This window comes from Notolepis coatsorum (genome assembly GCF_963971535.1).
Source record: "Notolepis coatsorum genome assembly, chromosome: 2".
NCBI classification, from domain to species: Eukaryota; Metazoa; Chordata; class Actinopteri; order Aulopiformes; family Paralepididae; genus Notolepis; species Notolepis coatsorum.
Window position 1 is genome coordinate 196217304 of NC_140166.1, and position 22861 is coordinate 196240164.

General features: G+C 43.6%; 1 protein-coding gene across 3 annotated transcripts in view; it reads left to right on the forward strand.

Moving 5' to 3' along the window:
• Positions 1-22861, forward strand: part of osbpl9 (oxysterol binding protein-like 9) — a 117203-nt gene that overhangs the window by 76641 nt on the left and 17701 nt on the right. For 2 of the 3 annotated variants that reach the window (XM_084308748.1, XM_084308750.1), the window contains 11 exons: positions 3419-3514; positions 5129-5176; positions 7300-7329; positions 7421-7471; positions 8254-8292; positions 11953-12046; positions 13061-13165; positions 13671-13830; positions 20207-20310; positions 20713-20831; positions 22351-22436. In XM_084308748.1, coding sequence (XP_084164874.1) covers positions 3419-3514; positions 5129-5176; positions 7300-7329; positions 7421-7471; positions 8254-8292; positions 11953-12046; positions 13061-13165; positions 13671-13830; positions 20207-20310; positions 20713-20831; positions 22351-22436 — 932 coding nt within the window. The remainder of the gene's footprint in view (positions 1-3418; positions 3515-5128; positions 5177-7299; positions 7330-7420; positions 7472-8253; positions 8293-11952; positions 12047-13060; positions 13166-13670; positions 13831-20206; positions 20311-20712; positions 20832-22350; positions 22437-22861) is intronic. The other variant, XM_084308749.1, reaches the window with a different exon arrangement.

Below are 22861 nucleotides of genomic sequence, written 5' to 3' on the forward strand. Positions count from 1 at the left end.
ACCAAGGCAGCGCGGACACTCAGTCAGGTCTGATAAGAGATTGTATGATTTACTAACCAGTCGAGATCTGTCTGGTTAGAATGATCAGACAGGTGCACTTTGGTCTTCCTCACCCTGCCTTAACGTTTTAGTTTAGTTCGTTTTCTAGTCATGGGCTTGGCTCATGGCTGTATGAGTGATTTGTAATTTTATTTAGAGCTAACTACCTATGCTAGTACCTATATTATGATATGGCCACACCGGTGTCCCAGCTTGCATGCACACCCAGCTGTGTTGGTGTCTTGATGTATTGCTGTGATTGTATTGTTAATAGTACAGGCCAGGTGTCCGTCACATAAATAGGCCAGGCCATTTTCAGAGTTTCAGAGGAAGTGGTAAGTGTGCATGTGTGGTTCTGTTCACTTCACTGGTTAATTTTTGAGCCTGCAGCTTATCGGATTGTTCAGCGTTCTTTATGCAACCTCGGATTGATGTGGACAGGTCACATCTCTGCAGCCAGGAGTCTCGTAATTACCATCTAATGGATATTATGTAATGAAAGTGTGTGTGGGTGGCATATGGTTCAGATAGGCCTACTGCAATTGGTAAACACTGGGCATTAAAGATCCTTAACTCCACATACACACACAAAACGCACTCGGATCCCATTGAGGTCTGCTGTCAACAGCTTAATTCTCTTTTAGCCATGGGTTCCTTGATTCAACTTAGCTGAAGCCTGAAATGTGCTGACCTCTAGTCAGGCAGGCAGGCCGAGCAGGTAGGCTAACCTTTAAACAATGCTTGTTGGACTATTCATATCAGCCCCTGGTACAGTGCATCGCTGGAAGATTCTCCTAAACAGTTGCTGTTTCTGTCTGCCATTTTGTCTGTTTAAAAGCCTAACTGGTGTGGAGGGGACAGACCAATAGACCGGGTTCTTGTATGTTGTCCATGTAGAAACTCAATTTCTGACTTGTCATATAGATACTTCAACTGGATTGTTGGTAATGTCTTTATATTTTACTTTGAATGTGAAAATACGCTGCTTAGTTATTTTTAATCAGATTTGGATATTTTTGCTGACTTGGTTACCCTTTTTATTTTGGTAAATGCATGTCTGAAGGGTAGTGTTCTAAAGTCCTGTCTAAAGAGTGCTGTACTAATGTGCTGTCTGAAAGGTACTGTGTTAACATTCCATCTGAACAGTAGTGTACTAACATCTTGTCTGAAGGGTACTGTACTAACATCCTGTCTGAGGAGTAGCAAACTAATGTCCTGTCTGAAGGGTAGCAAACTAATGTCCTGTCTGAAGGGGTAGTGAACTAACATTCTGTCTGAAAGGTAGTGAAATAACATTCTGTCTGAAAGGTAGTGAAATAACATTCTGTCTGAAGGGTAGTGAACTAACATTCTGTCTGAAAGGTAGTGAAATAACATTCTGTCCCAGGGAACTAATGGGATAACTGGGGATGTTGTTTGCTCCTGACAAGAGTCTCAAAGTCTGGGGTGATGGTAGACAAAGCAACTCTGAGGTCATGCTCAATGTCCAATCTGTTCCTCTGCTTTGTCTTCAGCTGGACCAGAGCTGAGAAGCCACTTTCACAAAGATAGGTAGTGAAAAAAATAAAAGTAATAAAAAAATTAAAATTAAAATCTTTTTTTATACGACGCATCAACGCAAAAATTCTGCGTCGACGAGTTTTTATGATCGACATCGTCCATTATGTCGACTAATCGTTGCAGCCCTAGTAAAGGGGTTAACCTTCTGTCGTGTGGCAGTGAAGGGGTTAACCGGCTGTCGTGTGGCAGTGATGTATTGTCGCAGTGAAAGGGTTAACAGTTTGGTAGCGCAGCAGTGAAAGGGTTAATACTTAGGGCATGTCTGGGGATTAACTGGAGGTGGTATGGTGCGCTGTGAACCTGTATCTATGATTATACCTCTTAATATAAAAGATGAATGTCAGCTGTCAGTATATTGTTACACTCGAGTGTCACATAGCCAGACCTCTCTCCACGCCCATGCTACGTTAGTGCTTGTGCAGCACAAGCAATATTATAATTATAAAAAGTGTAAGTGCCAATGTTGCTACCGCTAACACGTCAAGCATGGTACACTGAGGGGTGAAGCAAATCCTTTGTCGAGCACGAAATACTCTTGTTGCAGATATTGCATTTTGCTGTATTTCTTTTGTGAAGCTCAGCTAAACGTTCAAGCGTTTTCTGCGATTAGCCTCCAACCTCTGTTATCCATGGTCCAGCAAAGGTAAACAAGTGCTTCTTCTCACATGCTTTGTTGATGCAACCACATAACCAGTGAAATTACGTTAGGTTCGAGCAACAGGTCTTGGTAGTTGAGTAGATTTATTTTTTTGCTCAATGCAGCCACTGACCTATATGCAGCGGAAAAACATTGAACAGTGCCAGTAGAATGGAATCTTTACTGGCACATGTGCTTCTAAATTATTTTCCAGTTAGCACACATCTATTTTTAGTCGCAAATGCAAGTGAAACGATCGCACTGTCGAGCCCTGCTGTACTAACATCCTGTTTGAAGGATAGTGTACTAACATCCTGTTTGAAGGATAGTGAATTAACATCCTGTCTGAAGGATAGTGAACTAACAGCCTGTCTGAAGGGTAGTGAACTAACATCCTGTCTGAAGGATAGTGAACTAACATCCTGTCTGAAGGGTAATGAACTAACATCCTGTCTGAAGGGTAATGAACTAACATCCTGTCTGAAGGGTAATGAACTAACATCCTGTCTGAAGGATAGTGAACTAACATCCTGTTTGAAGGGTAGTGAATTAACATCCTGTTTGAAGGGTAGTGAATTAACATCCTGTTTGAAGGGTAGTGAACTAACATCCTGTCTGAAGGATAGTGAACTAACATCCTGTCTGAAGGGTAATGAACTAACATCCTGTCTGAAGGGTAATGAACTAACATCCTGTCTGAAGGATAGTGAACTAACATCCTGTTTGAAGGATAGTGAACTAACATCCTGTTTGAAGGATAGTGAACTAACATCCTGTCTGAAGGATAGTGAACTAACATCCTGTCTGAAGGATAGTGAACTAACATCCTGTTTGAAGGATAGTGAACTAACATCCTGTCTGAAGGGTAGTGAACTAACATCCTGTTTGAAGGGTAGTGTACTAACATCCTGTCTGAAGGATAGTGTACTAACATCCTGTTTGAAGGGTAGTGTACTAACATCCTGTCTGAAGGGTAGTGAACTAACATCCTGTCTGAAGGGTAGTGTACTAACATCCTGTCTGAAGGGTAGTGAACTAACATCATGTCTGAAGGGTAGTGAACTAACATCCTGTCTGAAGGGTAGTGTACTAACATCCTGTCTGAAGGGTAGTGTACTAACATCCTGTCTGAAGGGTAGTGTAATAATAACATCCTGTCATTTTGTTTTTCCCCACGTCCAGGAGGCAGAGACAGGTTTTGTCCCCAGTGTCCAAGACTTTGATAAGAAGCTAGCAGAAGCTGACGCCTACCTGCAGATTCTGATCGACCAGTTAAAGGTGAGCTGCTGAACACATTACTGTTAGCTAGTGAGCTGCTGAACACATTACTGTTAGCTAGTGAGCTGCTGAACACATTACTGTTAGCTAGTGAGCTGCTGTCACGCTATTCCAGTGTACCTGCTCTACCACTGCACAGGAATTAAATAGGCATTTCTGAAATTAGGCACATCTTGTGAAAGTGGTTACCAATGTTTATAGGCAGCCATGTTGTAAGAAAAAAAAACTATACAAACATTCTGTGCAAGGCCTCTATCCTGGTTCAGACCTTCTAACAAATCTAGAATATGAATCTCATTTGGGTGTAAGAGCTCACACAAACATTGTATTATCTCACAGCCGGAGCCCCATTCATCTGAGTATGATTATTGATGCTGTCCATCACCGCTCATTGAGGTTTTACGTTCTCAAAGTTTGCTCCTATTGTCCGTTCCCAATGTTCGTACTGAAATGGGAAAGAGACCATTTAGTTATTCTGCTCCCTCGGCTTGGAACATGTTACAGAATGACCTGCAACTCTATGTAACACTGGATGCTTTTAAATGCCTCATGAAAGGACTAGAGGTCGAATCAATGGTCTGTCGTTGTTTTTGATTTGCCCTAATAGTCTATTGTTGCTGCCTGCCCTGCTAGGTTGCCTCTGGCTCTGATATTGGTTGTTGAGTGTATTTGTGTAATTTCTTTTTTGTTGTAATTATGTGCAACTTTTGTATTCCCTTGCTGCAGCTTGTCTTGGCCAGGTCTCATTTTAAATGTTTTATCTCAATGTGACTTTCCTGGTTAAATAAAGGTTAAATAAAAATTAAACAACATACTGAACAGTCCTGGGGCACAGGAACAACATACTGAACAGTCCTGGGGCACAGGAACAACATACTGAACAGTCCTGGGGCACAGGAATAATATATGTGCATTCTTTAAATTGGTGTATATTAGGGGTGTAACGGTACACAAAAACCACGGTACGGTATGTACCTCGGTTTTGAAGTCGAGGTTCGGTATGGTTTTCGGTACAGTGGCTTTCCATGTTCCACTCAGGGGTGATGTAGTGTTCAGTAACTAATTGTACTTGTAGGGCTGTCAACGAATATTCTATATTGAAATTAACAATCGACTTGTTAAAAAAAAATATATATATATATTATATTAGATTGTGAAAAAAGCAGTGGGCGGTCGTTAGTGGGTAACATACTGATGTATTCGTTCGGTACACTACACAGCCGTACAGTACACACTGAAACTTGTTCGGTACGGATACGTGTACCTTTACACCCCTAGTGTATATAAATGAGTATACTTTGGGCAATTTCATTCAACCTAAAACCTGTACTAGATTTACAAATGCTGCAACTTGCAGTACTTCGAGACCAGCTGCCTGTATATCAACGCTGTACTGATGATCAGTGTCAAAAAAAAGCTCTGTGAATCTTTTGTAATTTTCTTCTGCGACACCTCTCCAGGTTACGACTAGCCTGTTACTTAGCACCACATTATCTCAAGCCGTGCCTCCTTCTGATCATTCACTTCGGACCCACATCTCATATTCCCTCTCTATCTCTCTCTCTCTTCCCTTGTTCTCCCTCTCTCTCTCTTCCCTTGTTCTCCATCTCCCAGCTCTTTGATGAGAAGATCAAGGACTGCAAAGAGGATGAGTCACGCAGGGTGAGTGCCACCAGCCCAGATCCCTTTGCTCCTCTGTACCTCTGTTCTAGCTGTCAACAGAACCCTAGCTAATGGCTACCTGACCAGGGATCCACTCTGAAAGACTAAGACAATTAGTAGAGCTAGACCAGCTAGACTAGAATAAAATATCATGATGTAAAGAGAGAGGCGGCCGGGTAGCGCAGCGGACTAAGCGTCTGCCTACCACCGCAGAGACAGTGGGATCGAATCCAGCTGCCGCGGTACCTCCAGCTTGGTCGGTTGTCCATACTGACACAATTGCCAGTGTCAGCGGGTGGGAAGCCGGTGGGGTGGGTCCGGGTCATTGTAAACAGCGACTCCTACAGTTCGGTCGGGGCGCCTGCTAAGCGCGGATAGGACTTGAGTGGGATAGTGTGATCCTTACACACGCTACGCCCTCTCAATGAGAATCCGCGCTGCCAGGTGAAAAGAAGCGGTTGATTGGCTGGACGTGTGTCGGAGGAAGCACGTGATAGCCTCCACTCTCCCAGACCGACTGTGGGGGGTAAGTGCACAGCGACCAGGAAGGGGATTGGGAATTGGCATAACGACTAACATTGGGACTAACATCTGCTATTTCACCTACCCCCATCTTGGTCCCACCTACATTAGTTAACCCTTTGCTGGTTTCAAGTTTCAAGTTCAAGATCATTATTTGGTAAAAAAAATATGATGTTATCTCTGTGATTAATCGGGGGTAATTGATGACTACTAAAATGCAGGAATCGTGAAAGCCCTACTTGGAATTGGTTTTGTTGTGAGAGCACTGTCTTGGTTTTGTTTTAATGATAATCATCCGACCTCTATAAGACTGAATCTTTGGATGTATGATTTATATGGATTGATGGGTAGAAATATTGCATAATTTGAGTAACTTCCAGCTTGTATCTCATTGTGGAGTCTGCGGATGAGGAACTCGTTCTGCTAAATGTCATTCCACCTAAGGCTGCTTTCTTATCCCAAGCATAGTATATGTGTTGTTGGAGGCAGCCATTCGTTTCTGTTGGTGTAGTCAGTGGCCTTTTGTTTCATCCCAGTGATTCACTTCCCCCCTAAGATTGGTCTTGGTTTGAGTCACTTCTTTCTCCTGGTGGAGTCACTAATCAGCGCTCATCATCAGGGGAATGTACCCAGTAGATTTCCACAACACTAGCAGCTGTAGGCCAGTTGCCAATCGGTTGTTTGTATGGCTTCTGAATAGATTTATGTTAAAGGACCATGCCAGTCTTAATTTTAACTTGTCGCCATTACCAGAGATTGTCCAATGTCCCTGCCTTAAACACATATGGCTTCTGAATAGATTTAAATAAAGCAATTCATATTAACCCATTTAGACCTAAAACGGCTGCTAAAAATGCATTATATAGCCTGCATATTATACACACAAATGTGTTTCCCGGTTTCAATGCGTTAAAGGACCATACCAGTCTAATTTTAACTTGTCGCCATTGTCCAATGTCCCTGCCTTAAACACATGTTGTGTTCATAGATGTATAAAGTGTATGTTTATGTATCTCAGCCTACTTTTCACCCTGCCATTGATGTTGAAATTGGTTGAAGATATGCTCCATGAAACTTCGCTAGGCAGGTAATTTACTACGGAAGCCGAGAATGGCCGCGTCTTTATTTATTATTTTATTGTCATTTTTTTGTGATAACGACTTATTATTTCGTTATCTCGATTTAACAAAGTCTGTTTTCTCGTGATAACAATTTATTGTTTCGTTATCTCGATATAACAAAGTCTGTTTTCTCGTGATAACTGATTCATTTATTTCATGATTCATTTTGTCATTTGGTGCAACATTAATGGACAGACAATTAAGGTAGAATAAAATGGAATATAGACTAGATTAAAATAGATGTACAATAGAATAGAATTATGAAATAAAATAGGCCAGGGCTGTACAATTGTGCACAATGTGGTCAAGTATACACTAATTAGAATAAGAATAACAATACAGTGGGATGGAATATTTAGCCGGGCTGTGCAATTGAGCAGTGATGTGCAAAAAGTATGAACAGTGAAGTATGAACAAGTATGAAGAGTGACTGTTCATGAAGTTTAAATCATCTTGAAGTTTTGCATTTTTTTTTTTCAGAAAATTGAAAATTTGAAGGAGACCACGTGTGTAAGTCACCACTCATAAAAACGCCTATTCCAGCCTTGTCGATCAGCGCTTCGGTTTTGCATTCTAATCTCTCTGCTCTTTATCTTTTCAGAGTATGGTAGAGTCCATCAAGCACTGTATTGTATTGCTACAAATTGCCAAGGTAAACAAAAACACCAGAACATTAGCAAAGCATTGTTTATTTACCTCAGTGTTCCACTGTAATTTTTGTTGTTGTTGTGGGACTACTGTACATCACTGTGTATTTTATATTCTGCTCCTCAGTAGTCCCTGCTTACAGCAGCTAGCTTCTATACCTGGGTCTGTGGATCAGGGTGTAGCTCCGTATTCATTTCATCACATGTTACAACCAACAGAGGAAGTTGTGCAATTTATTTAGGTTCTGCTTTTTTTCTCTCTCTGGTTGTGAGGTGAGACATTTGATTTAGTTAGAACTCTCGTTTTCCCCACGGATAACACCTGACACACGGCTACATTTTAATAGAAGGTAGAACTCACACGCTGAAAAGTTCAGTGCGAGTTCAATCTGATCTTCTGCTGGGAATCTACCCTGCAAATCGGCACCTTTCGGAATTTGAATACACGGGCAATTTGGGTACATTTTCCACTAGAAGTGATGGATTTTACGATGTGATGAAGGGACTACTACTTGGGGCAATTTTCGGAATTTTCATTATGTTCCATATTATTACGAGATGCAAAGAGAGGTGGATCCCGTTGGCATCTGAGAGCTTGTGAGTTCAGAATGCCTTTTTTTTTTTTTTTTTTTTAAGTTTCCTGCTTCTTCAAACTGATCTGATGTTGTTGTTATTTGATTTTCCTTTTCTTTTTTTTAAGAAAATCAAGTTGTGTCAGCACTAATATGTATTAACAGTTGAACCCACCTATACGAGTAGCCTAACGTTTTCTTCTCAAAATTTTAAGGATCAAAGTAACGAACAGCAACACGCAAACGGACTTATAGTAAGTTTAACCACGTCTCTATGTCCATGACGAAAAAACTCTTGAAATCAACCCAAAAAACTCTATCCTTCTTTTCCGCTTAATGGAACTACATGGTAGAAAAGGAGATAGTGATGTTTCTTCTCCGTGCATGTCATCTTAGGTCTCCCTCTCTGTTGCTACTACTGTCCTCCCTATTATTAATGAAATATTTCTTACTTTTCACCTTTTAACAATGTGTTAAAATGTTACAAAACTGTTCTATCCTTCATTAATACGCCTAATTTGGGTGTGTAAAAATAAGTGAACGTGTGTGTAGCAGTGCGTGTGTGTACTAGGGCTGTCCCGACTAAGGATTTGGATAGTCGACTATGATTGGCCAACATTTTCTGTTAGTCTACTATTAGTTGACTTTAAAAAAAAAATATATATATATATAGTATAATTATTATTATATATATTTTTTTATCATTCCATTTGGGCTGTGGGGGTGCTTAATGTCTGAACGAGTCGACTGAAGGCTTCTTGTCCTCTGCAAAAGCATGCAATTGGTCCACTGATGGATACATCTTGATATTTGTCTAGTCTAGTGTGTTCATTAGATGGGTGAAATCCTCTTTCAGTGCCTCTGTGCCTGTTTTCGTAGGCAGTTAGCCTCTGGTATGTGTGCCATTAGCGTTAGCCACGCTTCTAGGCCTCTTTTCTTTTGGAAAGAATGATAAAAAAAGATTATAACTATTTTATTATTTTTTGTATTCGACTAAGAGGTTGGCAGTTGACTACGGCTCCTTTCTACCGATTAGTCGACTAATCGACTAATAGGGGTCAGCCCTAGTGTGTACCATAGAAATAAAATAGTGTATCATTATGTATCATCTATATCTACGTGTGTGTACATGCATGCAGGCATGTGAAAGAGATGGTGTTATGGCGTACATACCCCTCCCCCCGTTAATTACAGTCAACTAGTTTGCCATTGATTTGTCCGTGCACCCTGTGCTGCTTATTGAACCATCAAGGATTAATAGATGTCAGGCCGTCCAGGAATCTGTTTACTGACATCTAACGCTGGAAAGCAGGACTGCCACAGGGTCAGGGCCACTGCTCTTAACCACAAGCCTAATCGCCCCGGCATTAGCATTAATGTAGTGTTAGCGGAGTGGGACAGTGTATAAGCTGTACGCTTGCATACAACTGCATGTGTAATGCGCGTTAATGTAGACCTTTTTGCCAGCTTTAGAATCACTAAATGTTTGGATTGTGTTTCGTATCAAATGTCTGGATTGATACGGTGTACAGTACAGTGTGGTACATAATGGTGTAGAGAGACCGTGGTTGATGGGACTTAAAATGCTGAGGTTGTGCTTGATTTTAGCGTGTCAGCCACAGTGGAGCCATGGGAGTTGCCTTGAAACTGCATAATCATCATGCAAGACCCGCTTAAATCAAACACACCTGAAGTCGGTTGTGTCCAAAGTAATTTGTGTGCTATGAATTACCTTCTATTGCGCTGCTCTCATTTAAAAGTCAAGTTAGACCGCGCTCACAAAGTCTGACACTGGGTGCTGAAATCCCGTAGATTAAGTTGAAGAAAGCAGGAAGCCGGACCAGCACTCTCGGATTCAAAAGTTTTAATGGCAATTAAAACTTTTGAATCTGAGAGTGCTGGTCCGGCTTCCTGCTTTCTTCAGCTGCTCATTTAACCGTAGCATTAACATTGCAGTAAAATAAATGTGTTGATCCTGACCTTAACGTGTCTTGAAGCAGTCTGTCTGTCGCTCTAACCCCTTCCTTCTGTCTGACTACAGCACCACCACCACCCCCCCCCCCCCCCCTCAATCTCTTTATCTCTTCCTAGCTGTGGTGCCACCATGACGGAGAGAGATTTCTGTAAATGTCTATAATTAGGAGCCATTGCCTTACTTTCCTGGAGGGAGGGAGGGGAAATAAGGAAGGAGGGCAAATGAACAGAGGTCTCCTCCCAAACCTTCCTCTGGGCTGAGATCCCACAGCAGCCTTGCATGCCTTCTTCCGATCATAATGCTCCCTGGTGCTTTTTAAGACCCTGTTGTGACAGTTTCCTGGACAAAGGGAGAAGTCCAAAGTCCTGTTTCAAACTGCTACTAATAGATGTTCTTTATTGGACGTCTCATATTTCAGTTCGCTGGGGCTTAAATCCAGTGGCAGGAAACTGTCCTGCCACTCGGTAGGAAAGTGTTTTGTGTTCCAACCTGCAGGGAAATCATTTTCACACCCTTCTCGCCTCCCTCTCTGGTCATAATCGTCATCCGTCTCGCAGCATGCTGATCGCGGTGCACCCTGGGACTGTGGTGGTCTACTGCCCCCTGGCTAGTTTCCTTAATATAACCCTATTCCCCGGTTCCCAGTGGCAGGGCTTGAGCGGAGAATCCAGTATTTTCCTTGTTACCTGCTTACTGGTACAGGCTTCTCCTGTTGGTCTGAAATTACAGCATAAACACCTGAGGAAAAAAACACAACAGCCAATTACAGGTCAAGAGGGCATGATGGCATATTGCATCATCTGACCTGAGGTTAAATACATCCATTGCAGTCAGATCTACTCTAGTACAAAGATACCTATGATGTAATTGATTTCAAGAACTAGGGTCAATAGAGACGTAGCCCTTATGAAGCCAGGGCAACTGTGTGTGTGGTTGTATTAGGGGTGGGAATTGCCTCACGGTTTGATTTATTAGGGTTACAATTCGATTATTGAACAATTCTCAATGCATCCAAAATAATTTCTTGGATATTATTCAATAGTTGCACATTTTAATATTGTTCTTTACACCAGTTCACTGCATAATACCTCTTTAAGTATCGTTACACGTCATGGTTAAAATCCTCAGATGAAGAACCATATAACTCCTTTTGACGTTTTCAGAGGAACAATGTTCCTATTCATAAAGATGGTATGTTGCTAGAGTATTGTGTTCATTCATAGTTAAAGTCTGTGGAGACTGATTACTTTATGGTGATGTATCACATTGATTTTACAACTGCAAATACATGGGCTGTCCAAAATATGCTAAAACTGACCTATATGGTTCTTTAGTGCAAAGGTTCAATTATTGCATATTTCATTATTTCTCCCACCTTTAGTGTGTGTGGGTGTGATGTTTAAGAGTAGTTGATGAGAGCAAGCCACAGTAGTTAGACTGCGTGGCTATGCAGGGAACTCTTAAGACAGAGAAAGACAAACATACTGTACTCCAGACTTGCTCTGCAACCAGTTAATTAGCCACTGTAGGATGGAAGGTTGTTCAGACACACTGTTTTTACTGTGTGTAAGGATATGCTAGTGTTATTATTACAGGCTACGTAGGTCCATATTGATTGATTTAATGGAATTTGGTGATCCCACTCTTGCCAGGAAGTAGAGTGAAAAATAATTGATCCGACAGGCTCTGGCCACATAGTGCATATTCTATTACACTGCCTATTGTTTAGATGGAATATGAAGGTGCGGATTTGATTTATGATTGCAGACCTTGATTCAAGCAAATGCACATCTAGTCTCTCTACATCCATTCAGGTAGCAGCTATGCCCTCTGACCGCTTACTGTATATTGAATAAGAAGCATGTCTTTGCTGTTGTCCTCCTCAGAGCACTTATATTGAATAAGAAGGTAAGCATGTCTTTGCTGTTGTCCTCCTCAGAGCACCATTAACCCAGTGGATGGGATCTACCAGCCTCCTCTGGACGACATTGTAGTCAACACCAACATGCCAACACAGACCACCCTACCCACAGGTACTGGGAAGCTCTAAGTCCACTGATGAGCTCCACCAAGAACAAAGAAGTGTGTGTGGGGTCATCATTCTCTGGTATACTGTAAAAAGAATACTGTATTAGAAGATAATCCAGGCGGCGGTTAGGTGGTCGAGCGGAGATTGCGTTCGTCACCAGCCCCGGAGCTGTGAGCTTGGTTCGCCTGTTCGAATCCAGCTCACAGCTCCGGGGTTGTCACCAGCTTGGCTGGCCGTCTGCACTGATACAATTGGCTGTATCAGAGGGTGGGAGAAGCTGGCGGGGTGGGTCCGGGTCGTTGTAAACAGCGACTCCTACAGTTCGGTCGGGGCGCCTGCTAAGCGCGGATTGGACGTGAGGGGGATAGTGTGGTCCTCCCACACGCTACGCCCTCTCAATGAGAATCCGCGCTGCCAGGTGAAAAGAAGCGGTGATTGGCTGGACGTGTGTCGGAGGAAGCACGTGGTAGCCTCCACTCTCCCAAATGATCTGACTGTGGGGGGTAAAGCGCAGCGACCAGGAAGGGACTGGGAATTGGCATACGACTAACATTGGGATGGGAGAAAATCGGAGGAAAATGGAGGGGGAAAAAGACCAAATAAATAAAAAGAAGATAATCCAGGCAGGTTACAGATGTAGTAACGGCACCCCCTGGTGTTCAGATCTTGCCCCTCCCAGCAGATGTATCTACTCTCAATGTAGGCCAGTCTAATTGCGGTCCTCCTATGATGATGGAATGTAGAAAGTCATTATCTGGCCCACCTGTTGGATGTTCATGGTAATATTTTCAGGCTCATGTGCATGACACGCTAAAATGCTTTAAAGGGGCATTTTGATGATTTAGCTTGATGGAAAGGCCCTGCTTGTAATTCTAACATCCCTCCTGTCCTTTCCTCTCCTCTCCTGTCCTGTCCTGTCCTTTCGTGTCCTGTCCTCTCCTCTCCTGTCCTGTCCTTTCGTGTCCTGTCCTCTCCTCTCCTGTCCTCCTCTCCTGTCCTGTCCTCTCCTCTCCTCTAGACGGTTCTCAGGTGTGTAAATCAGAACAGCGGCCCTCCACATTACCAGTGGGTCCTGTCGTCACGGTGATGGGCAGCCTGCAGACCCCAACACCCAACAGCACAGGTGAGTGTTGCCTCGCTCCAAGCCAATCTGATCTTAGCACTGGGCTAACGGGCCAATTCAAACTTCCTCTAGTTTTTTTGTACACCCGGTATTTTTTTTTATCACTTGTATAATATATAATATAATAATATTCTTGTTTACTAGTCAAGATGGACAGGAAAAGAATGGAAGGCTGGGGTTCCTGCCTGTTTTGCATATCTGCTGATGCAGCAGTATATAAAGTGCTGTGCAGGCAGGCCAGCTGCTGGGAAGTCAGTACTGTCTGTATGCATTGCAGAGGAACCCTCTGTGTAAAAGACAACTTAACAATACGGTGTGAGTGACTGATGAGCACTCAGAAGCCAGTGCACTCTTGTTTACTTTGTTTCAAGATGGCTAATACGCTGCATAACTAAAGAAGTGCTGTGTACACTTTCACCGCGTTGCATAAATTGTCTCTGTACATGACACATGTGCCCATCTACAGTCTCTTTTTTAACCCTCTCTCCCTCTCTGTCTCTGCCAGGGAGCGGTCCATCGGGCCCTAGTAGTGGTGTCGCCTCCCCCACCCACATCCCTCTCCCCTCCCACTCCGTGCCAGACTTCTCCTACTCTTCCAGCGAGGATGAGTTCTACGATGCTGACGAGTTCTACCAGAGCAGTACTTCCCCCAAACACTGCATAGAGTGAGTGAAGTCCCTTAAACACTGCATAGAGCGAGTATAGTCTTTCAGGGCTCCAGGGTGCGCCCGTTTTGGTTGCATTTTGTGACCAAATCTCGACTGGATGTTTTCCCTTGTCGCACTGGTGCTCCCAGCTCCCAGCAGGTCTGTCTGTCTGTGTGTATGTGTGTGTGTATCGTTTTTTTTCCCGTGGCCATGTGCGTTAAAAAAAACGTTTGGATTAAACAAAGTGTATGCAGTGATGCTTTCCCAGCGGAACACAAGCTGCTTAACGTTACACAGGTATGTTATACACGTTAATTAAGCTATGTAACGTTAGACCGCAGCCCTTTAGCTTTAGCTAACGTTAAGATAGCAGGAGCCGTCGGCCAACAAAGCTGTTTCAACAAATGGATTCACAAAATGGATTACGTTATTCAAGCCTTCCGTGACCAGTAAGTAGGTACATAATCTATTACTCAACCGCAGCAATGTGCGCTATGTGCTTAAACGTTGCTAGTCAAGACTCGACAGTACGCTTACGCTGGGTTGAGGCGCGGGCGGAAGTGGCTATTTTTCTAAATAAAATACCCGAAAGACTATTAGTATAGGGAGGTGTAGTTGTTACTTCCTGGTCTATAGGGAGGTGTAGTGGTTACGTCCTGGTCTATAGGGAGGTGTAGTGGTTACTTCCTGGTCTATATGGAGGTGTAGTGGTTACTTCCTGGTCTATAGAGGTGTAGTGGTTACTTCCTGGTCTATAGGGAGGTGTAGTGGTTACATGATTGCTGTTTCCGGCCGGTCCATCATCTTGAAAACACAATGTATTTGCCCATTGCCCATTTCTAAATCGTCTCGTTTAAAACAAATAAAGCATCAACATTTGCATGGTGTACCTTTCTGTGCTTATTCATCCACAATCTATAGCTCAACATGAAAATATTCGCAATTAATTGTAAAAAGAAAAATCGCTGAATTTTATTTCAACCAAGAATGCTTAACAAATAATGTTAGTGATAGAAGGGAACTCATTTTGTGCAAAAATGGAAAGCTTTCCAAATGTTCATGAGGTAGAATTGTTACAATAGCCGATGATCCATTTTCCCAAAGATAAATCCCTATACGGGTGGACCTCGCAGGTGGTCCAAAGTGATGTCAGACTACACCTCCCTATTTAGGAGCAAATTGTTTGCATGATTAAAAATGATGGTTAGAACATCCGTTCGAAAAACCCTGGTGAATGTTCGAATACCAAAAACAGGCTTGGGACAGCTCTAACTGGAGCTGAGCTGAATGTGTTAAAATAGACATAAAAAGGTGAAGGATTGGACTTTGCGAGCTAACTGTAATACAATGTTATTTTTTACAATAATTTACATAACATCTTAAGAAATTACTAATGTAACGCTTAAATGTTTTATTGCAGCGGCAAAAGGCGCAGTGGACATTTTTGGGGGCACCTAAATTATGTGCTGGTGCACCTAAATGAAAAGGTTAGGCGCACTGGTGCAACCAATGTAAAAAGTTAGTCTGGAGCCCTGTCTCTTAAACACTGCACAGAGTAAGTAGAGTCCCTTAACACAATGGGGACGAACAACGTATATATCCGTGTTTCGATTCCACCCGTTGTGGACAGAAGCACGGATAAATCCGTGGCAAGTTGTTATTGCTTTTATTCCATTTTAATAACCTATTCAAGGTCGCCGAGCGGCACTGCAGATATACCCTACTCTTTGAATTCGAGAAGGTGCAATACCGGCCAGATCCTCTTAGGGGCGCTATCGCGATAATCCAGTGTTCCCTGTAGCCGAACGGTGGACTCTTTTTTTTTTCTTTTTACTTTCAATGGAGTTTTATGTTAGCTCGATTCTGGATCTGCAGCCTGTAGCTTGGATTACGTTTTGCATCGCAGATTTCACCATGCAATAAGGGGATTTATCATCAGCCAATGGACATATCGATCTACCAGATGGCGATCGATAACGGGGAAATGCTCGGGGGGGATCCCACCAAACCACGGTAAGATCTTTTTCACGTAAAGTACATCCTGATCGGGATTGTTTTGATAGCCATCCAGGCGTTGGGCCTATGAGGCTAATGAGGCTAACGCGGTTATTGTTAATCAATAATCAGAAACGACGTCCCCTGCCCCCCCCCCCCTTTCATGCATGCATGCGTGAGGATCGTGCCGATCATATGCAGTTTGAGTTTTAACTGGAGCGTATCTATAACCGAAATGCCATTGGATTTAACGTTATTAGCTATTAGCCATTATCTCGGCTTCCAGGAAATATACTAGACCAAATCCGGTATAATGCTTATATTCACGGCGCTATAAAAAAAATCTTTAAGCCATTTTGAAGGGACGGTTTATGGTCTCAATTCACAATGAGAATGGACAGATAGCAATACTATAAAGTATAGATTTAGCTCTACAAACAACCCCACGTCTGTTTACATGTCCCGGTCCTCTTGAGATTAATTAGACTCATCCCAGTGGCCGCGAAAGTGTTAAACACTGCATAGAGTGAGTAGAGTCCCTTAAACACTGCATAGAGCGAGTATAGTCTCTTAAACACTGCATAGAGCGAGTATAGTCTCTTAAACACTGCATAGAGTGAGTAGAGTCCCTTAAACACTGCATAGAGTTAGTAGAGTCCCTCGACCCCCTCCCCACTACTCTCACCAAGGCCTGCCTCCCTGCTCTCATCCCCCACCTCACCGCCCTCTTCAACCAGTCACTATCCCTAGGCCACGTCCCCTCCCCCTATAAACTCGCCGCTGTCACCCCTGTCCTCAAAAAACCCACACTCGACCCATCCAACCTCTCTAACTACCGCCCCATATCCAATCTCCCTTTCTTCTCCAAAACACTTGAACGCATTGCTGCCTCCCAACTCTACTCTCATCTCCAGTCCAACACCCTCTACGAACCCCTTCAATCTGTCTTCCGCCCTGCTCACAGCACTGAAACTGCACTGGTCAAAGTCATCAACGACCTCCTCATCTCCGCTGATGCTGGTGCCCTCAACATCCTGATCCTACTAGATCTTAGTGCAGCCTTTGACACAGTGGGTCACTCCATCCTCCTCCAAAGGCTGCACCAACTGGGTGTTGAGGGCACAGCACTAGACTGGTTTTCTTCCTATCTCACTGACGGACATCAATTTATCTCCCTCTCCGGCCACACCTCTTCCCCCTCCCCAGTCACACAGGGGGTCCCCCAAGGCTCAGTCCTAGGCCCCCTGCTCTTCATCTGTTACATTCTCCCCCTCGGTCACATCATTCGCTAATACAACCTCAACTTCCACTGCTATGCTGATGACACCCAAATTTACATCACCACACTATCCCCCCACAGGCCTCCCCTCAGTCACATTGAATCCTGCATCACTGAACTACAAACCTGGATGACCCATAACCTCCTCAAATTAAACAGCGACAAGACAGAACTTTTCATCATCGGCACCAACACCACCAGATCCGGACCCATCACACTCACCATCACCCCCTCCCCCCTAGTCCGCAACCTCGGTGTCATCCTCGACCCCACCCTCTCATTTGACCCCCATGTCCGCTCCATTGTCAAAACTTCATTTTTTCACCTCTGCAACATTGCCAAAATCCGTCACTGCCTCTCCCCCCCCTGCTGCTGAATCCCTCATACACGCCTTCATCTCCTCCCGCCTGGACTACTGTAACTCCCTCCTCACAGGCATCACCTCCCGCTCCCTCCATAAACTGCAGATGGTCCAAAACTCAGCCGCCCGCCTCCTCACTAACACCCGGTCCCGCGAACACATCACTCCTGTCCTCCACTCCCTCCCTCCACTGGCTCCCGATCAAGGAACGCATTAACTTCAAAACACTACTCCTCACCGTCAAAGCCCTCCATAGCCTGGCCCCCCCCCTACCTGACCGACCTCCTTCTCCCCTACCGCCCCACCCGTTCCCTCCGGTCCTCTTCCACTCTTTCCCTCACTGTCCCGTCATCCAAACTCAAAGTTTTGGTGACCGCGCATTCTCACGAGCTGCACCCCAACTCTGGAACTCCCTCCCTCAGACCATCAGACTCTCCCACACTCCCACCTTCAAATCCAGACTCAAAACCTACCTGTTCTCCCAAGCATTCAACCTTCCTTACCCATAACCACCCTCCTCCAACTCGCCACCATTTCCCCCTGCCCCACGTTCTCTCCTCTCCTGCCCCCCCCCCCACCCCCAATTGGTTTTCCCTTACTCTCCTCCCGACTGTCTCCCCTACTCACTCCCGTACTTGCTATCCGTTACTTGTAGTTTTATGTTCCTGTGTATTCCTATTGTTCTCTGTTTCCCTGTGGTTCCATGTTTCTTTGTTTTCTTTGTTTCTTTTTTGCCTATTGTCTTTGGGTCTTTGAAAAGCGCTATACAAAATAAATGAATTATTATTATTATTAAACACTGCATAGTGAGTAGAGTCCCTTAAACACTGCATAGTGAGTAGAGTCCCTTAAACACTGCATAGTGAGTAGAGTCCCTTAAACACTGCATAGTGAGTAGAGTCCCTTAAACACTGCATAGAGTGAGTAGAGTCCCTTAAACACTGCATAGAGTGAGTAGAGTCTCCCTTCCCCCTAAACACTGCATAGAGTAAGCATAGCACCACTACATACAGTACACACAACACAACATGGCATTGAATGATATGCAGCCCTCCCACACAAACACATGTGCACACACACACGCACACACACACCTTACTCCTTGTCTCCATTCAGCGGATTCAGGATTTGACAGAATGTGACTACGGTAGTTTCTTTTTGTTACCATAGAAATCCAGGTAAATATTGGACCGTCTCTTAAAACAATGTTTTCTGGCCATTTTGAAGACAGACATTTTTCTGACCTGTATTTGTTTGAGACTTGTCCAGCGATCTTGTTGTTAACAATAGCACCTGTGTAAAAGTCCAGCCCACTTAGGAGACAGGAACTGTTCCATTTCCATCCCATTGGCACAGCCATGATACTAATTATCTTCAGTATCTTTGGCTTCATAGCTTGAATGCAACATATTACATTGTACAGTATAGTATTAGTTAGGCAAATTCCTTAGTCCAGTCGTCTCTATAAGCTCACAAGTCGAGGATCAGCTCTATAAGCTACAGGTTCAGAATCAGCTCTATAAGCTACGGGTCCAGAATCAGCTCTATACGCTCACAGGTCCAAGATCAGCTCTATAAGCTACGGGTCTAGAATCGGCTCTATAAGCTACGGGTCCTGAATCAGCTCTATACGCTCACAGGTCCAAGATCAGCTCTATAAGCTACGGGTCTAGAATCAGCTCTATAAGATAAGATAAAATATTCCTTTATTGATCCCCTTGGGGAAATTCAGTCATCATAGCAGCATGGGGAGGGGGAGGGGGCGTACAGGTAGTAAAAACAAGCAGTGTAAACAATATAACAAGTCAATATAATTAACTAACTAACTAACTGAAATATACAGTATTCACATAAGGTGCAGTATGCATAAGGTAGTGTTATTGTCCTTTTTAGGTTCCTAGTAGTTGTTCATACCGCTGGTATGAAGGACTGGCCGAGGCGGTTAGTTGAGTGTCGGGGGCGTATGAGTCTGTGACTGAACGGGCTTCTCATCTTGACTAGCTCGTCGTAGAGGGGGTGGGAGGGATTCTCCAGGATAGCAGCCAGCTTCCTTCTCATCCCCCTCTCGGCCATCACCTCTAGTCTGACCAGCTCGACTCCCACCACAGAGTCTCTCTTGTTGAGCTTGTTGGTGTCCCTTGAGTTGATGTAGCCTCCCCAGCATGCCACAGCATAGAAGAGGACGCTGGCCACTACAGACTGGTAAAATGACTGCAGCAGTCTATTGCAAACATTGAAGGACCTGAGTCTCCTCGGGAAGAACAGCCTGCTCTGTCCCTTCCTGTAGAGGGCCTCTGTGTTATCCGACCAGTCCAGTTTATTGTTCAGGTGTACCCCAAGGAACTTATGACTCCACCACCTCCACCTCCTCCCCTCGGATGGTGATGGGAATCGGGGGGGCCTCTTCTTGCCCCTCCGGAAGTCCACGACCAGCTCATTGGTCTTACTGGTGTTGAGTTGGAGGTGGTTGCTGTCGCTCCACCCCACAAAGCTCTCCACCAGGGCTCTATACTCCTCCTCATCGTCTGCAGGTGGCACGGGGCCAAAATCGGCTCTATACGCTCACAGGTCCAAGATCAGCTCTATAAGCTACAGGTTCAGAATCAGCTCTATAAGCTATGGGTCCAGGCAATAAAATGCATTCTAAAGAACATGTGTCCTCCTTTATGTATTAATTACCTCCCTCTTTCTCTCCCCTGCTTCTCTCTCTCTCTCTCGCTCTTTCTTTCTTTCTCTCTCGCTCTCTCGCTCTCTCTCAGTCCCTCGGGGGCGCCAGCTACTGGTGAGGATGGGTCGGCGCTGAAACGACCGGACACCAATGAGTCCCTCAACTCCTCCATGTCCAATGGCACCACTGACGCAGGTGACACACACATACGTGCGCACTGACGTTAGCGATTAGCTACAGTTATTATACCCTTATAACAGTGGGCCACCAAACCACCTGGTGAAATTGCAGCGTGACCATGGAACATTTTCAGTCAACCAATTACCCTTTTTATGTGCGTGTAATTTTTTTTTTTTTTTTCTTTTTTTACAAACCTAAAGAAACACATTGGTTGAACAAAGACAACACATAATAAAGATGACAAAGAGAAGGTCAAAGATGGACATAAATAAATACACAAACAATAAACAATTGGGTATAAATAACCAATTATCATTTGGTTAATAGGAGAAAGCATTTCGAGTAGTGATATTGATTAGGCTAAGCTATAAAAGCTTGAGCCGTAGGTGATGGTAACACGTGACGTCTGCTGTTCAGATCAATTTGAACGGGATGATGAGCGGGAGGACGATGGCGAGGGGGAGTCTGTGGAGGAACACAAGAGTGTCATCATGCACCTGCTCTCGCAGGTCCGGCTCGGCATGGATCTCACCAAGGTGAGGAAGAAAGACTCTTATCCATCTATCTGACCTGGACACTTGACAATAATAAATACCTCGGATGAAGAACCATGTAATTTAAAAAAAATTATGTTCAGAAGAACAGTGTTTTCAAACTTTGTTATCTGAGGATGGTAAGTTAGTGTTGTGTTCATTCACAGTTAAAGACAGTAGAGGTTGAGTAGTAAGTAATTTCTGCTGATATATCACACGCCAAGTGATTTGGATTGACTTTACAACTACAAATACAATAAACATGGCTCTTTGTCTGAATGCTTCAATTGTAGGCCTATATCTACCTTTTGTATGTTTTTACAAGCACAGTAATATTCTGGTTTCGTTCTGGACACAAGTATTTTGTCATTGAGTTGGCTCATTCCCTTAAAAATTGCTTATCGCCAATATACCGGTATCTGCATTTACCGGTATATTACTGATATTTTGATTAGCTGTTTTTAAGGGGCTCTAGTGGGCTAATTTTCTAAGCTAGCATGAAGATACTGGTACTATGGATCTACTAGGGGTGTAATGGTACACAAAAAACACGGTTCGGTATGTACCTCGTTTTGAAGTCACGGTTCGGTATGGGTTTTCGGTACAGTGGGGGAAAGTTTAAGTTTAAATGTATTTATTTGGCTTTCCATGTTCCACTCAGGGGTGATGCAGTAACTGTTAAGTAGGGCTGTCAATGAATATTCTATATTCAAATTAATAATCGACTTGTTAAAAAATATATATATATTAGATTGTGGGCGTGTTAACTGAATAACGTGCGAGTAGCAATAACAAACGTTATTGAATAGAGAAAGAAGCGTCATGCAGGTCCCTAATGGTAAATACTATTTCCTGTTTCATGCCAAGGAAAAGATATCAATTCATGTTTATCACACCTTGTTTGGAGGCACGTTGCTGTGTATGAATGTCCGTTCTATATGCCGCAAACTATCATTAATTTGATCTCCGAGAGACGGCCCCTTCTCAATCTAGCACCAATCCTCCTCACGCACTGAGAGAGAGAGAGGGTGTGTGTGTGTGCGTGCATGCGTGTTCGCTCGCCACACTGAGGCTATGCTAAATTACTGGTAATCTGTGTTGCGCGTGGGCTGAACGAACACCGGCCCTTTGTGCAAGTTATATTTTGGGAAGGGGTGAACTTGGAGTTTTGAAGTTCTGCATGCGGGACAAAAACGTTGGTGGTTATTAACGTACCGTTGCATTCGTTTGGTACACAGCGCGTACTGAACCAAAGGTCCAGTACTGAAACGGTTCAGTACGGATACGTGTACCGTTATACCCCTACGATCTACCCCTATATCGATATCAGAATTTATTTTACTCCCAGATATCAGAACTGGCCTCAGGAATCCAGTCTCAGTCAGGCTCCACTCCTGCTTGCTGTCCAGCCCCTTGTTCCCCATGGAGACTTCTCTCTGTGATGGACACACACAGCCACTTTCTGTCTCTGTCCTCTGTAGGACTGTAATGTATTAATATGTCTTCTTTATATTTCATGCAGGTGGTTCTTCCTACATTCATCCTCGAGAGGAGGTCTTTATTAGAAATGTACGCTGACTTCTTTGCACATCCGGACTTATTTGTCAGGTATGTCTCTGGGGAAAAACTCATTCAGTACAACTACTTCATATCTAACTAGAGCGAGCTGGCATGAATTGAGGGGAGTTTGTATGTTTTTTTTGTTTTTTGTTTGTATTAATAATAATAATATATATTTGTTTTTTTAGATGATAATACATAAATAAAAGGAACTAGTGCCAGGACAAATATACCGTAATTCCTCTAATAGTAACCGGGTCTCAAATACAAGCCGGGTCTCTATTAATGGCCGGGTGCGCTCTGGAGCTAAGCAATTATAAGCCGGCCTCCTAATACAAGCCGGGTTACTAATATACTGAGCTGCATACTGAGCTAGTTACTTGATTTCACTTTGAAAACGTTGAAATGACCAGTGACCACCTGTAATTGCACTGTTTACTATTTCATACAGTACTTGGTTTCAATAAATGAAC